The sequence below is a fragment of the Populus nigra genome, chromosome 11 (genome assembly GCF_951802175.1).
Source record: "Populus nigra chromosome 11, ddPopNigr1.1, whole genome shotgun sequence".
NCBI classification, from domain to species: Eukaryota; Viridiplantae; Streptophyta; class Magnoliopsida; order Malpighiales; family Salicaceae; genus Populus; species Populus nigra.
In genome coordinates, this window is record NC_084862.1 from 10,798,868 (window position 1) to 10,812,534 (window position 13,667).

At 29.7% G+C, this 13,667-nt stretch overlaps 1 protein-coding gene across 4 annotated transcripts; it reads left to right on the top strand.

The window, feature by feature from the left end:
* The first annotated feature begins 3,473 nt into the window (after nucleotides 1-3,473).
* LOC133668219 (5-methyltetrahydropteroyltriglutamate--homocysteine methyltransferase 1) lies at nucleotides 3,474-8,424 on the top strand. Of its 4 annotated transcripts, none has more exons than XM_062087988.1 (12): nucleotides 3,474-3,634; nucleotides 4,466-4,819; nucleotides 4,964-5,051; nucleotides 5,471-5,598; nucleotides 5,680-6,071; nucleotides 6,162-6,325; nucleotides 6,454-6,534; nucleotides 6,631-6,797; nucleotides 6,886-6,991; nucleotides 7,173-7,423; nucleotides 7,543-7,744; nucleotides 7,853-8,424. In XM_062087988.1, the coding sequence occupies exons 2-12, from the start codon at nucleotides 4,470-4,472 to the stop codon at nucleotides 8,219-8,221; spliced, it is 2,298 nt and encodes a 765-aa protein (XP_061943972.1). In that variant the 5' UTR covers nucleotides 3,474-3,634; nucleotides 4,466-4,469; the 3' UTR covers nucleotides 8,222-8,424. The 4 variants fall into 4 exon arrangements, with proteins under 4 accessions (XP_061943972.1, XP_061943973.1, XP_061943975.1 ...); XM_062087989.1 differs by having other exon boundaries at nucleotides 3,475-3,634; nucleotides 4,460-4,819; XM_062087991.1 differs by having other exon boundaries at nucleotides 3,476-3,771; nucleotides 4,463-4,819.
* The last annotated feature ends 5,243 nt before the right edge of the window (nucleotides 8,425-13,667 follow it).

A 13,667-nucleotide genomic window follows, 5' to 3' on the forward strand; every position in this document is an offset into this window, starting at 1 on the left:
CAACATTATGGAAAAATATGCTAGAATAATATACTAGCTTCTAGATTCCTTCTTTTCCCCGTACTAGCATTATACTAACTACTAAGTTTACCAGTTCTAGATAGAAAAAATATTTCTTGTCTTGTCTTAGCTAAAACAGTATTTTTAAAGAGGATAAATTAAACTTGAGTTCTTTAAAAACTTGTTGATATTCTAGGATCCATTCAAAGCTAGAGATGTTTTTTAAAGTCTTGAAAAAAAAAAACAGTGTAATCTTAAATGAGAGATGACCTATTCAAGGATGTAATTCTCCCTATCAACCTTTGTATATCTCTCGCATATTAGGAAGGATCCAAATATATGATGACATGGGGTTTCTTAAGATTGGGCTCAATCCCTCTATTGTTAATAAAAAAAAATCATAAACTTTCTTTCTTTCATTATGAAGGCACACTTAGTATGATTTAATCTTGTTTAGTATTGTTATAGGAAAGAAAAGAATTCTTACGAATCCTAAAAATATTGTCAAAAAATCATGCTTTTATTCAACATGTTGTCAATATAAGCTTTCATGTTCTTGCCTAGTTAACCTTTGAAGACTCTGTTTACCATTCGTTAGTAAGTGGTTCCAATATTTTTCAAACCAAAGACATGACTCAATAGTAAAATGCTCCTATATTAGTGATGAACGAAATCGTCTCTTCTTCATTTGAATACATAGGTATCTGATGATATCCTAAGTTGGTGTCTATAGAGTTTAAGTATTAAGATCTTGTTGTGGTGCCCACCATTCTATTTATCTTAAATAGTGGGAAACGATAATTAGAACATGTCTTAGTAAGGTCTGTGAAGTTCATACACATGCATCGTTTCCTATTTAACTTCTTTACCATTACCATGTTGGTGAGCCATTTTAGGTGTATTACCTTACCAATAAACATAGCTTTAAACAATTTGTCTATCTATTCTAAAATGACTTTTTATCGTTCCTCATCAAGATTTTTTTTTATTGTATTAAAGAGAAGGATAAACATATATTTAGATGGTGACAAACTATTTTTGGGTTGATACCTCATATGTTTGGCAGTCTAAATGTAAAATTATATTTTTAGATATTAAAGAGCTCTATGAGAGTTTTCTCTTTCCCAATGTCTAAAATAAATCCAATCTTGGTGATAACATTTTCTTTAGAATGGATACTGACTTCTTTAAAATCTTTTATAATTTTTCTTTTGTATTTTTTTCTTTTTAAAAAAATGCTTGTTAATCTACCAATAAAGTGTATTTTCCTTTTAGAAAAGTGAATGTGTATTTTTTTTAATCATTTGATTCCCTATAACAATCACTACTCTTTTATTTATTAGAAACTTTATTATCAGATACTCGGAGATCACGATATTTATCTTGTGGATAAGAGGTCATCCAAGTATGACACTATATGTTAAATCCATTTTAATTATCATAAGAGTTTGTTGTAGAGTATGACACTTGGGATGGGTATGTACAGTCACTAGTAAGTTTAGCACACTGTCTATCAATACACCTTTTTCTTGTATTCTTATTAAAAAGGTATGTATTAGCTTTACCTTAGATGGATCAACACCCATTTATATCATTGCATCTTTAAAGACAATGTTGACAACATTTTCATCATCCACTAACACCTTATGCACATTATCATTAAAAATAAAAGTTGTAATTACTAACATATCCTTATAAGAAAAGGTGACTCCCTCTGCATCTTATAGAGTGAAAATACTAGGTTCATGCCATGAATTTTGAAATCACAAGGAAAATAACATTTGCTTCTCATAAACTTTTTAGCTCCCATTAGAATCTCCTCATACTGATATTCTTTTCAAGATCTCATTAATATTTAGTAATGCCTCATGAGAAAGGTTAATTTCTTCTCCTTACTTCTTATACTCTATTGATTTTTCTATAAATTACTAGAGGTATCCCTTGATGATAAATCTCTTTATCTTTCTTTTTTTTAAGAGTATAACATTCCTCAGTCATGTCCCTTTATCTTTGTGAAAAAAAAAATGCTTTTAGGATTTGTTTACTAGCATCTCCCTTCATTGGTGATGGATACTAGACAAAGTCTTTTCCTTTGATAGCTGTCAGTACCTTAGTTTTGGTGGTATTTGAAGGAGTAGTTATTAATTCATGATATATCAACTTAATTCATACTAGACCTTTAGGGTTACTTCTGAATACATGAGAGATGACAGGAGGTCACTTGTGTTTTGGAGACTGATCTCTTTGTCTATGAAAACATAAGTACTTTTGTTTTTTTCATCTAAATATGGTTTTTTATTGCTTGTTGATTTTGAGAAGAGATCTTTCTAGTATAGCATATAATCTTTCCTATAAGGAGTAGTTATGCATTCCTCTAATTAAAGCCTTTGCAGCAATTGGTTCAAACAAGCCTTCTACTTGAGCATCTTCTTATTGAATCTTTTTAAATATATCTTGATATTTTCTCCTTCTTATTGAGTAATGGTGAAGAGCTTAGTTTAACTTTTTTTGACATATATACTTGTATTAAAATAATCAATCAACTTCATATATAAGTTGAAGAAGCTGAGTATAGAACTAGGTTCAAAACTATATAATTGAATTTAAAATGCTAGTACAAACAAATGCATTTTGATTATAGTTTACTTAGCTTGTATTGATTTGTTTTATACATTTATCTAAATGCATCTAAAATTTTCATTTCCAAATGATATCAAACATCTATTTACATGCCTAAAAAGCAACAAATTATTACCTTATAATAATGTGATTAATATGATTAATTAAAAATTCATCATTTATTGTTGCATATAAAAAAAAACACATAATACAAATACAATATTAATTAGATAAATTATTTAATTATAGTTGTTATTAAGTTCACTCTATTTTACTATTTCTTTTCACTAATATAAAATTTACCATACATAACCAAAAGAAATTACTATCAAATTAACCACAACAAGAAGAACTATAGTTAGACTTAACTTGCCCTTATGAGTTGACTTAGAAAACCTATGATGGGAGGCTGACCTGAAAAATACATTGACATGATAAAACTCAGTTAATCTGGTCGGGTCGGTTCGTGACCTGATTGATCTAGCCAAATCTAGTCAGGTCAACTCTATATTTTTTTTAAAAAAATAAAATAATATTATTTTAGTAAAAATAATTGACTTATTAACATGTGAATTTAAACGAGGCTTCTTTGCTAATTAGCATGTATTATAACAACATAATAATAATAAAAAAATACAACCTCGAGAATAAACTAATTAAAGAGAAAAAAAAAATTAGCCGATTCCACAATGGGATCACAAGATCTACCATTACCAAACTATACCTACGTGCCTCACCACAAACAAACAGCGCGTGGATGGCAAGACATTTTGAAAAAAAAGAAAAACATCAGTAATCTACCTTGAAAATTAAACTAATAGAAGAAAAGAAAACAGAAACACATCTCACAGACGTACCAGTTGCAGAGAGGAGCAGTTCCCTCCCTTTATAAATAACCACAAGCTCAAACACCGTTCTTCGTGTCAAGCTCTCCTCTCTCTGTCTCTCTCTCTGTTATATTAACAAAGGAAGGAAGGAACAAGTCTCATCACCTTTCCTGTTCTATCTCCGTAAGGTACGGCGATTCCTTCTATTTATCCTCTTCCTTCATTTCCCATGCAATTATAAACCAACAACAATAAGCACCTGATAGCCCCCTATTGCTTTCCTTTCCCCCCTCTTCCTCTTGCGTTTCTTTCTTTCTCTTTAAACGTAAGTTTCAATTGAAACAAAGCGTAAGTAGTATACAAGATCTGCTTTTACTGATTTGTTTCATGCAAATATGTTTTTTTGTGTTTTCTCTCATGCCCATTTAGACTTTGACGATGTTTGAAGTGCCTGATTTTTCCCCTGTCGTTCTGGGATTCGTTGATCTCATTCTGATTCAATCTTTTACTTTATTGCATTGGATCTGATTTGAAGTAGTGAGTGGTTTTTTTTGGTAGTGGTGTTTAAGAAGAAAAGTGAGAATGAATGCACGATACATGGGTTATGCTTATTGTCTATAGAGCAAATGATCAAAACAGACAACAAGTTATAAAGTTCCAATCTTAGAGGAAACCATTCCTGAATTCACGCATTAGAAGTTGATTTCATTTTGGGTTTCATTTCTTTGTTGTGTTTCTCAACATTTGTTGAGTGTTAGATCTGTATTTATTGTTTGCTACTAGTGACTGGCTGTCTTGTTCAAAGTAGCTGAAATTTGTTCCAATTGAAAACTGTTTTCTATATAATGAACAAAGTAGCTGGTATTTGTTCTAATTGGAAATCGTTTTCTATGTAATGGACCGGATTAGTTTTTGCAGCTTAATTGTTATTTTAGAGCTTAATTTTGATAGATCTATGAAAGTTGAATGTTTGGATCAAGAAAAACTGAATCTTGATTTTGGTGTGGCATAAGAAGCAGAAAAATGGCATCACACATTGTTGGATATCCTCGTATGGGCCCCAAGAGAGAGCTCAAGTTTGCACTGGAATCTTTCTGGGATGGGAAGAGCAGTGCTGAGGATTTGCAAAAGGTTGCAGCTGATCTCAGGGAATCCATCTGGAAGCAGATGGCTGATACTGGGATCAAATACATCCCGAGCAACACCTTCTCTTACTATGACCAGATGCTCGACACCACCGCAATGCTCGGTGCAGTTCCACCAAGATATGGCTGGAATGGTGGTGAGATTGGATTCGATGTTTATTTCTCCATGGCTAGAGGAAATGCCTCTGTTCCCGCCATGGAAATGACCAAGTGGTTTGACACCAACTAGTAAGTGATGCCTCCTCTTTGTACTTTGGTATTGTGACTAGTTCTGTCATTTGATATGATAATTGGGTTTTGAAATTATGTTCCTGAAAAAAGGGAAAAAAAGGAGAAAAGGTCACTGAACTATTTGATGATGTTTTGATTCAGCCATTTCATTGTCCCCGAATTGGGTCCTGATGTCAAGTTCTCATATGCTTCTCACAAAGCAGTGACTGAATACAAGGAGGCTAAGGCAGTAAGTGCTCTTGTTCTACCTTCATTTGTTGACATCTTTCTATATAATATCAGTGCTAGACGTCTAATAGCTCATGCATTAATAAATTAGATATTTAATCATCATGATCTGTCAACTGCTAGTGTAAATGCAACATAAACAGAGTTAAGGCACAGCTGCAAGGTTTGCAAAATGGTATTTGATTTGCTTTCAATCTAAAAATCGAAGTTCAAAATATTGCTGAAATGTTGATAGAATCATTTTGAAATCTTTTAGTTGGTCTATTTAAAGCCATCTAACTTTCAGAATGGCCTGATATTGATATGGAATTTGGAGAGCCTATACTCACCATGATTATACTTGCTTCTTAATACTAAATTCCTGATTGCACTACCTGACAAATTCCGTATAAACTGATAGTTTTTCTGTCTCTTATTTAGCTTGGAGTAGACACTGTACCAGTCCTTATTGGCCCAGTCTCCTACTTGTTGCTATCCAAACCTGCAAAGGGTGTAGAGAAAAGCTTTTCCCTCCTCTCCCTTCTCGGAAAAATCCTTCCAATCTACAAGTAAATAAATGATATTCTACATTTATCATTGATCGGGTCTCTATATGTTTATTGGTGTAACTATTCCATTACTATCTTCAGGGAGGTTATTTCAGAGCTTAAAGAAGCTGGTGCATCCTGGATTCAATTTGATGAGCCTACACTCGTGATGGATCTTGAATCTCACAAATTGCAAGCATTTACTGGGGCCTACTCTGCACTAGAGTCAACTCTATCTGGCTTGAATGTTCTTATCGAAACCTACTTTGCTGATATTCCTGCCGAGCAATACAAGACCCTCACCTCTTTGAAGGGTGTTACTGCATTTGGTTTTGATCTAGTTCGTGGAACCAAGACCCTTGACTTGATCAAGGGTGATTTCCCTAAGGGAAAATATCTCTTTGCTGGAGTGGTAGATGGAAGGAACATCTGGGCTAATGATCTTGCTGCTTCTTTCAGCACCCTCGAAACTCTTGAGGGCATTGTTGGAAAAGGTAATTTTTTTCCTTTTTCTTGCATGCATTTTTGGCACAATGATAAATATGTTTGAAGACATAATACTAATTCAAGTTTTATCTACACAGACAAGCTTGTAGTCTCCACTTCCTGCTCACTTCTCCACACTGCTGTTGATCTTGTCAATGAGACCAAGCTTGACAAGGAAATAAAATCATGGCTTGCATTTGCTGCTCAAAAAGTTGTTGAAGTAAATGCATTGGCCAAGGCTTTGGCCGGTCAAAAGGACGAGGTATCTTCCTTCTGTCCATGCTTGAACAACTATGAAGAATTTGTTGCTAGATTGGCTCGGCTTGTTTTATACTTTCAATTTTTTTTTTATCATCATCGCAAGTCTCATTTTTGTTGTTCAATTTTCAGGAAATCTTCTCTGCTAATGCTGCTGCCCTGGCCTCAAGAAAGTCCTCCCCACGAGTCAACAATGAGGCTGTTCAAAAGGCTGTATGTACCTAGCTAGATTTTTTTTTTCTGCTTTGATGCTTTCAAGCAGGGGTATTCTTTTGTATTTATTTTGATTTTCTGTTCTGGCCTTCGCAGGCTGCTGCTTTGAAGGGTTCTGATCACCGCCGTGCTACAAATGTTAGTGCCAGACTTGATGCTCAGCAAAAGAAGCTTAACCTTCCCATCCTACCAACCACCACAATTGGGTCCTTCCCACAAACCATGGAACTAAGGAAAGTCCGCCGTGAATACAAAGCCAAAAAGTGAGTTAAAGTTTCGTTATTTTCATACCTGTATGGTTTTTATGCCGAGAATTTGTTTATTAATGCGCTTTCATGATTCTTCTTTTAGGGTATCTGAAGATGACTATGTTAAAGCCATCAAGGAGGAAATTAGAAAAGTTGTCAAACTTCAAGAGGAGTTTGATATTGATGTTTTGGTTCATGGAGAGCCTGAGGTGAATTTTTCTCATCAAATTAGCCTCTTTACTTTAACATGCACACGCGCGCGCACACTCATATAGTATAAGGCATTATTGGGTGATCACTCTGTTACAGAAAACTCTTTCTTTAGAGATTGCTTGTATCTTCAACTACTAATCTTGAACATCCAACTTATGTGGTCATTAATTACTGCAGAGAAACGATATGGTTGAATACTTCGGAGAGCAATTGTCAGGTTTTGCATTCTCTGCCAATGGTTGGGTGCAGTCTTATGGCTCTCGCTGTGTGAAGCCACCAATTATATATGGTGATGTGAGCCGCCCCAAGTCAATGACTGTCTTCTGGTCTACCTTGGCTCAGAGCATGACTGCCCGCCCAATGAAGGGAATGCTTACAGGCCCTGTCACCATTCTCAACTGGTCCTTCGTTCGAAATGATCAACCCAGGTATAGAAAATAGAAGGAGCAAGATAGGGAAAATAAGAAACAAAAAGATGTTGCTTTTAGTTGGTTTATCTTTCATAGTTTCAATCTGGTTTAATGTGAATACATTTTCCAACTTTCAGATATGAGACTTGCTACCAGATTGCTTTGGCCATTAAGGATGAAGTGGAGGATCTTGAGAAGAACGGTATCACTGTTATCCAAATTGACGAGGCTGCTTTGAGAGAGGGCTTGCCTCTTAGGAAGTCTGAGCAAGCTTTCTACTTGGACTGGGCAGTCCACTCCTTCAGGATCACCAACTGTGGCGTACAGGACACCACTCAGGTTTGTCATCCACTTCACTCGGAATTTCACAACTCAAATTCGAGTTAGGCGTCTCTTTCCCAATTGCTTTTCATCTATGCAGTCGCTAACTGTTTTTAATTCCTGCAGATCCACACCCACATGTGCTACTCCAACTTCAATGACATTATCCAATCAATTATCGACATGGATGCTGATGTGATCACCATAGAGAACTCTCGCTCCGATGAAAAGCTTCTCTCAGTCTTCCGTGAGGGAGTGAAATATGGTGCTGGAATTGGCCCTGGTGTCTATGATATCCACTCTCCTAGAATACCATCAACCGAGGAGATTGCTGACAGAATTAACAAGATGCTTGCAGTGCTTGAGACAAACATCTTATGGGTTAACCCTGATTGTGGACTCAAGACTCGCAAGTACACCGAGGTGAAGCCAGCTCTCAAGAACATGGTTGATGCTGCCAAGCTCCTCCGCACCCAGCTTGCCAGTGCCAAGTGAGCCAACCAGGATATGTTGAGAGTTCAATCTTCCATGGTCTAATGAATTTTATTCAAAATTCAAATCATAGAAGGTTGAGAGTTTAATCTTCCCTTGTCCATTGAATTTTATTCAAACAAAAAAGGAATTTATTGTTTGAATACTGTGGATCATGTTGAAATTATTTCAGGAATAAAGATTCAAAGCCAAAAGTAATTCATCTATGTAGTGATTTCTCAAATTATTATCTCTATATATATATATTTGAGTCTTTTATAGTAGTAAGATAATTTCATTCATTCGAGGGATGTTAAAGAGAGCGATTGAGAACGTAACCCGTGTTTTTTTAAAATTTAAAATTTTTTTGTTAAAAATTAATTATTTTGATATATTTTGTATTGTTTTGATACATTGATCTTAAAAATAATTTTTTTTTAATAAAAAAAATATTATTTTAATGTATTTTAACATAAAAAACATTTTGAAAAGTAACCATAATCACACTCTCAAACAGACTTTTAAAATTCATTTTAATAAAATATAATTAACGAAAATATTTAAAGTCAGATTTAAAGTGGATTTCACTCACTTTTAAAGTTAAATTATTATTGAAAATCATTTTTCTATAAATTTTTAACAAAAAATATTAAAATAATTAAAATAAATTATAAATAAATAAAAAATTGATCTACAAACCCTTAATTAACATGATTATTAAAACCCAACCACAAGCACCTTACCTCGACTCCACATTACCTTTGAATGGATTATGATACAGCTACAATTATGTTAAAAGTTAGATCCCTCCCTCCTTTATGTTTTTTTTTTCTGGTTTAGTTTATACTATATTTAGCTATTTGGTTAAATAAATCACTAAAAATATAATCTATGTTTAATAGATTTTGTCAAGTTAATATTTTAATCAATTCAATTATAAACTTGATTTTTAATCATGTTCTAAATCTCAAATTAACCTGCTAGACCAAAGTGAATTTAACAAGATTTAATACTATGTTTTTAATTTGCATTTTAAAAGTATTTTTTTAAAAAATTAAAATTTTAAATTTTTTTTACTTTAAATTAATATTTTTTGGTGTTTTTAAATCATTTTAATACACTAATATAAAAAATAATTTAAAAAAATAAAAAAAATATTATATTAATATATTTATAAATAAAAAATACTTTAAAAAATAACCACAATCATATCTTCACATCCTTTTTAATTTATTCCATTAAATTAATGCGGTGGATTTATTAGCCATAAAGCATCTCTACGTTGGTAGGAGGAATGGTCTTTCAAAGTTTGATGGAGCTCCTCCGAACAAAAACAGATAGTAACGATAGGTAAGCTTGTTTGAGAAGTTTGGTTATATATATATATATATATATATATATATGTATATATATATATGAAAGGTTTGTTTATTTTTATATTTTAAAAGTGTTTTTTTATTTTTTTTTATTTTTTTTATTTTAAATTAATTTTTTGTATATGTTTTCAGATCATTTTGATGTGATAATATCAAAAATAAATTTTAAAAATAAAAAATATTATTTTAATGTATTTATAAAAAAAATCATTTTCAAAAATAATTATTATCACACTCTTAAACATCCCCGAAAATTATTAGATGGGCTATATATATTTGAGTCTTTTATATTAGTAAGATAATTTCATTCATGTGAGGGATATTGAGATTATTTTTAATAAAATATAATTAATGAATATATTTAAAGTTAAATTTAACCTTCTAGACCGAACTGAATTTAACAAAATTTAATAGTTATGTTTTTTTTTTTTATATTTCAAAAGTATTTTTAAAAAAAATTAAAATTTTTTTATTTTTTTTTATTTCAAATTAATATTTTTTGATGTTTTTAAATTATTTTAATATATTAATATCAAAAATATTTTTTAAAAAATAAAAAAAATATTATTTTAATACATTTTTAAATAAAAAATATTTTAAAAAATAACTACATATACATTTTCAATCTCTTTTAAAGTTTGGTGAAGCTTCTAGGAACAATACCAGATAGCAATGATAGGTAAGCTTGTTGGAGAAGTTTGGTGGACCATATATTCACCTCACACTTTGATTTAGGATTTCATTAAATTAAGGAATTTCTAAATTAGGGCACACAGTTTATAAGTTATACTGAAAGTTTCTTACATCACTAATTAACCACATAAATCAAATTATATTGTTGAATTAAAACTAGAAAATAAAGATAATTAATTATGAACATGAGCTAAGCTAGCAGTGGGCTATCCAATTTAAAAGTATTAGAAAACCAAAATGTCCCCTTTTTTGTATACGTGTTATATATATATATATATATATATATATATATATATATATATATATTTATATTTTAAGAGTATTTAAAAAAATAATTTTTATTTGCTTCAAATTAATTTTTGTGTGGGTTTTTAGATCATTTTAATGTGCTAAAATAAAAAATGAGTTTTAAAAAATAAAAAATATTATTTTAATACATTTATAAAAAAATTTATTTTTAAAAATAACCATTATTACATTTTCAAACATCTCTAAAGATTATTAGATGTTCTTTTAAAACAATTCCTTCATACATAATATTCATGTGTTTCGTTTAATTAAAATAAAAATTTTCAATAATATATGTTTATTATATTTTGTTGAAAATGTAAATAAGAGTACTATTTTACCCTCACAACTTTACATTTTTACCATAAATTACCTTGTATCAAATTATATTTACCACATAATAAAATACATTTATTAAAAAATTAAATTAAATTAAATATTTGTTACTAGATTATTAAAGTCACTAAAAGACATTAACTGCCTAAATTCATTTCCCAGCTAACACATGTATTGTAGCTATCTAAAACATTATTATTATTATTATTACTTGTTTATTTTTAACGCTACGCTGCTGTGAGAGGGAGGATTTTTTTTTTTCAACCTTGCCGAGTGTTTTTTTTTCATCAAGAAAAAATTTAATTATAAATTAAAAAGTTTATATTTATATTTAATAAAATAAATTAATAATTATATATACTAATAATAAATGATAATAAATCTCTTGATTACATCCAAATATATCTGAAGTGATTTATTATTCATGTAACCAATGTTAAGGAGGTAAAAAAAACGTTTGGAAGATCCAATTAAAAAAAATGTACATAAAAAAAAATTTGACGTGGTCAACAACTCCCATAACAAGTTTTTTAATGTATAAGATAATTATTAGCAAAAATAAATAGAGACAATAATTTAATTCGAACTCAGTAGATATCGACTGAAACTAATCTAAGTGTTTTTAGATAGTTACTTTATTTGATATGCGTATATTATATGTATATTATCAAACACAACCTAAGATATATATATATATATATATATATATATATATATATATACATACAGTATAATATTTATAATTTTATCATTTAATATATACATATGCTTCAAATATATATATTATTATTTTATTTTTTATTGAATAATAAATAATAATTATAAAATAAATATCTATATAGATACCCATAGCTTAACAGATATAAAGTATGGAAATTATCTATACCAAAAATATAGAGTATAGATATAAAGAAGATGACCCGTGACTGGAAAAATCAAACTTGACATTTTCTCTACAAAATCATCAGGAAAGAAAAAGAAAGAGAGATTCCTTCCCAAGGAAGGGAATTGATTGACAAAAAGACACTGTTTTTATACACCCACACACAAAATGACATGCTCGTACGTTACTGTAAATTTATTAAATAAATATATTTAATAGTATTATAATCGTAAACCAGCACTAGATAAGTAATAGAAACTAAAGGTATGATGAACCTAATATTTCATGACAGAAAAAATAATTGTGTTGGTGATCAAAAACTTAGAGACTGAACAAAATGATTTATAGCAATCCATAGTGTTTTTCCTACATAATTTAGCTTTTCTGTTAATAAAAAAAAAATACAAAGCTAAATTCTCTACCAACTTAATATTAAATAAAAATCGACAAAGATAATTTTGGAACAAGAAAACCCACGAGGAAAAACGTTGTAGTAATTGACAATGTTTTGTGAAGAAAACTACAGTGCTTTTCCCAATAAAATCGACAAAGATAATTTTAAAAAAAATCATAAAAAAAAACTATTTAGAGAAATATTGTAGTAATCCACAATGTTTTGTGAGGAAAATTACAAAGCTTTTCTCATATGATTTAGCTTTATTGTAATTATAATTCTTAACCAACTCAATAATAAAAAAAATAAAATTGATAAAGATAATTTTGAAAAAAATCATAAAAAATTCATGTGGAAAAACATTGCAGCAATTCACAATATTTAAAAAAAAAATTACAAAACTAAATTCTCAATCAGCTCAATATTAAAAAAATAAAATAAACAGAGATAATTTTAGAACAAAAATATAACAAAAAAAACACAAAAAAAAAACAAGGAAAAAAAACTATGTTGGAAACACAGTAGCAATTTGTAGTGTTTTGTGATGAAAGCTATAGTGCTTCCCACATGATTTATCCTTATTTGTAATTACTTGTAGTTGTAATTCTTAACCAGCTCAATATAAAATAAAATAAAATTAACAAAGATAATTTTAAAAAAATCATAAGGAAAAAAAACTGTGTTGAGAGACACTGTAGCAATTCACAATGTTTTACGAGAAAAATTACAGTGCTTTCCCAACATGATTAAGCTTTATTACAAAGTTAAATTCTAACCAACTCAATATTAAAAAAAAATTGACAAAGATAATTTTGAAAAAAAATATTACAAAAAAGAAAAACACAAAAGAAACTGAAAAAAAAACTATGTGAGGAAAAATTGTATCAATCCATAGTGTTTTGTGAGGAAAGCTATAGTGTTTTCCCCACATGATTTAGCCTTACTTGTATTTACTTGTAATTGTAATTCTTAACCAACTCAATATTTAAAAAATAAAATTTACAGAGATAATTTTATAAAAAAACAAAAAAAAATTATGTGGGAAAAAACACTGTAGCAATTCACAGTAATTTACGAGGAAAGCTACAATGTTTTCCCCATATATTGTAACTGTAATTCTTAACTAGCTCAATATTAAAAATAAAATCGACAAAGATAATTTTAGAAAAAATCATTAAAAAACAAAAAAAAAACAAGTAGAGAAACACTGTAGCAATTCACAATATTTTAAAGAAAAAAATTACAAAACTAAATTCTCAATTAGCTCAGTATTAAAAAAATAAAATCGACAAATATAATTTTGAAAATTAAAAAAATAAAATAGAAAAACCATGTGGGAAAACACCGTAGCAATCCACTGTATTTTAAAAGAACTAAATTTTTAACCAGCTCAATATTAAAAAAGTAAAATTGACAAGGATAAATCATGTGGAAAAACACCGTAACAATCCACAATGTTTTAAAGAAAAAAAATTACAAAACTAAATTCTCAATCAACTC

Excerpts from the sequence above, each read along its gene's own strand:
- LOC133668219 (XM_062087988.1), top strand. The coding sequence starts at position 4,470 with ATGGCATCACACATTGTTGGATATCCTCGTATGGGCCCCAAGAGAGAG. Across the intron at positions 5,052-5,470 it reads AATACAAGGAGGCTAAGGCA|CTTGGAGTAGACACTGTACC; the intron begins GTAAGTGCTCTT and ends TCTCTTATTTAG. Across the intron at positions 5,599-5,679 it reads AAAATCCTTCCAATCTACAA|GGAGGTTATTTCAGAGCTTA; the intron begins GTAAATAAATGA and ends TACTATCTTCAG.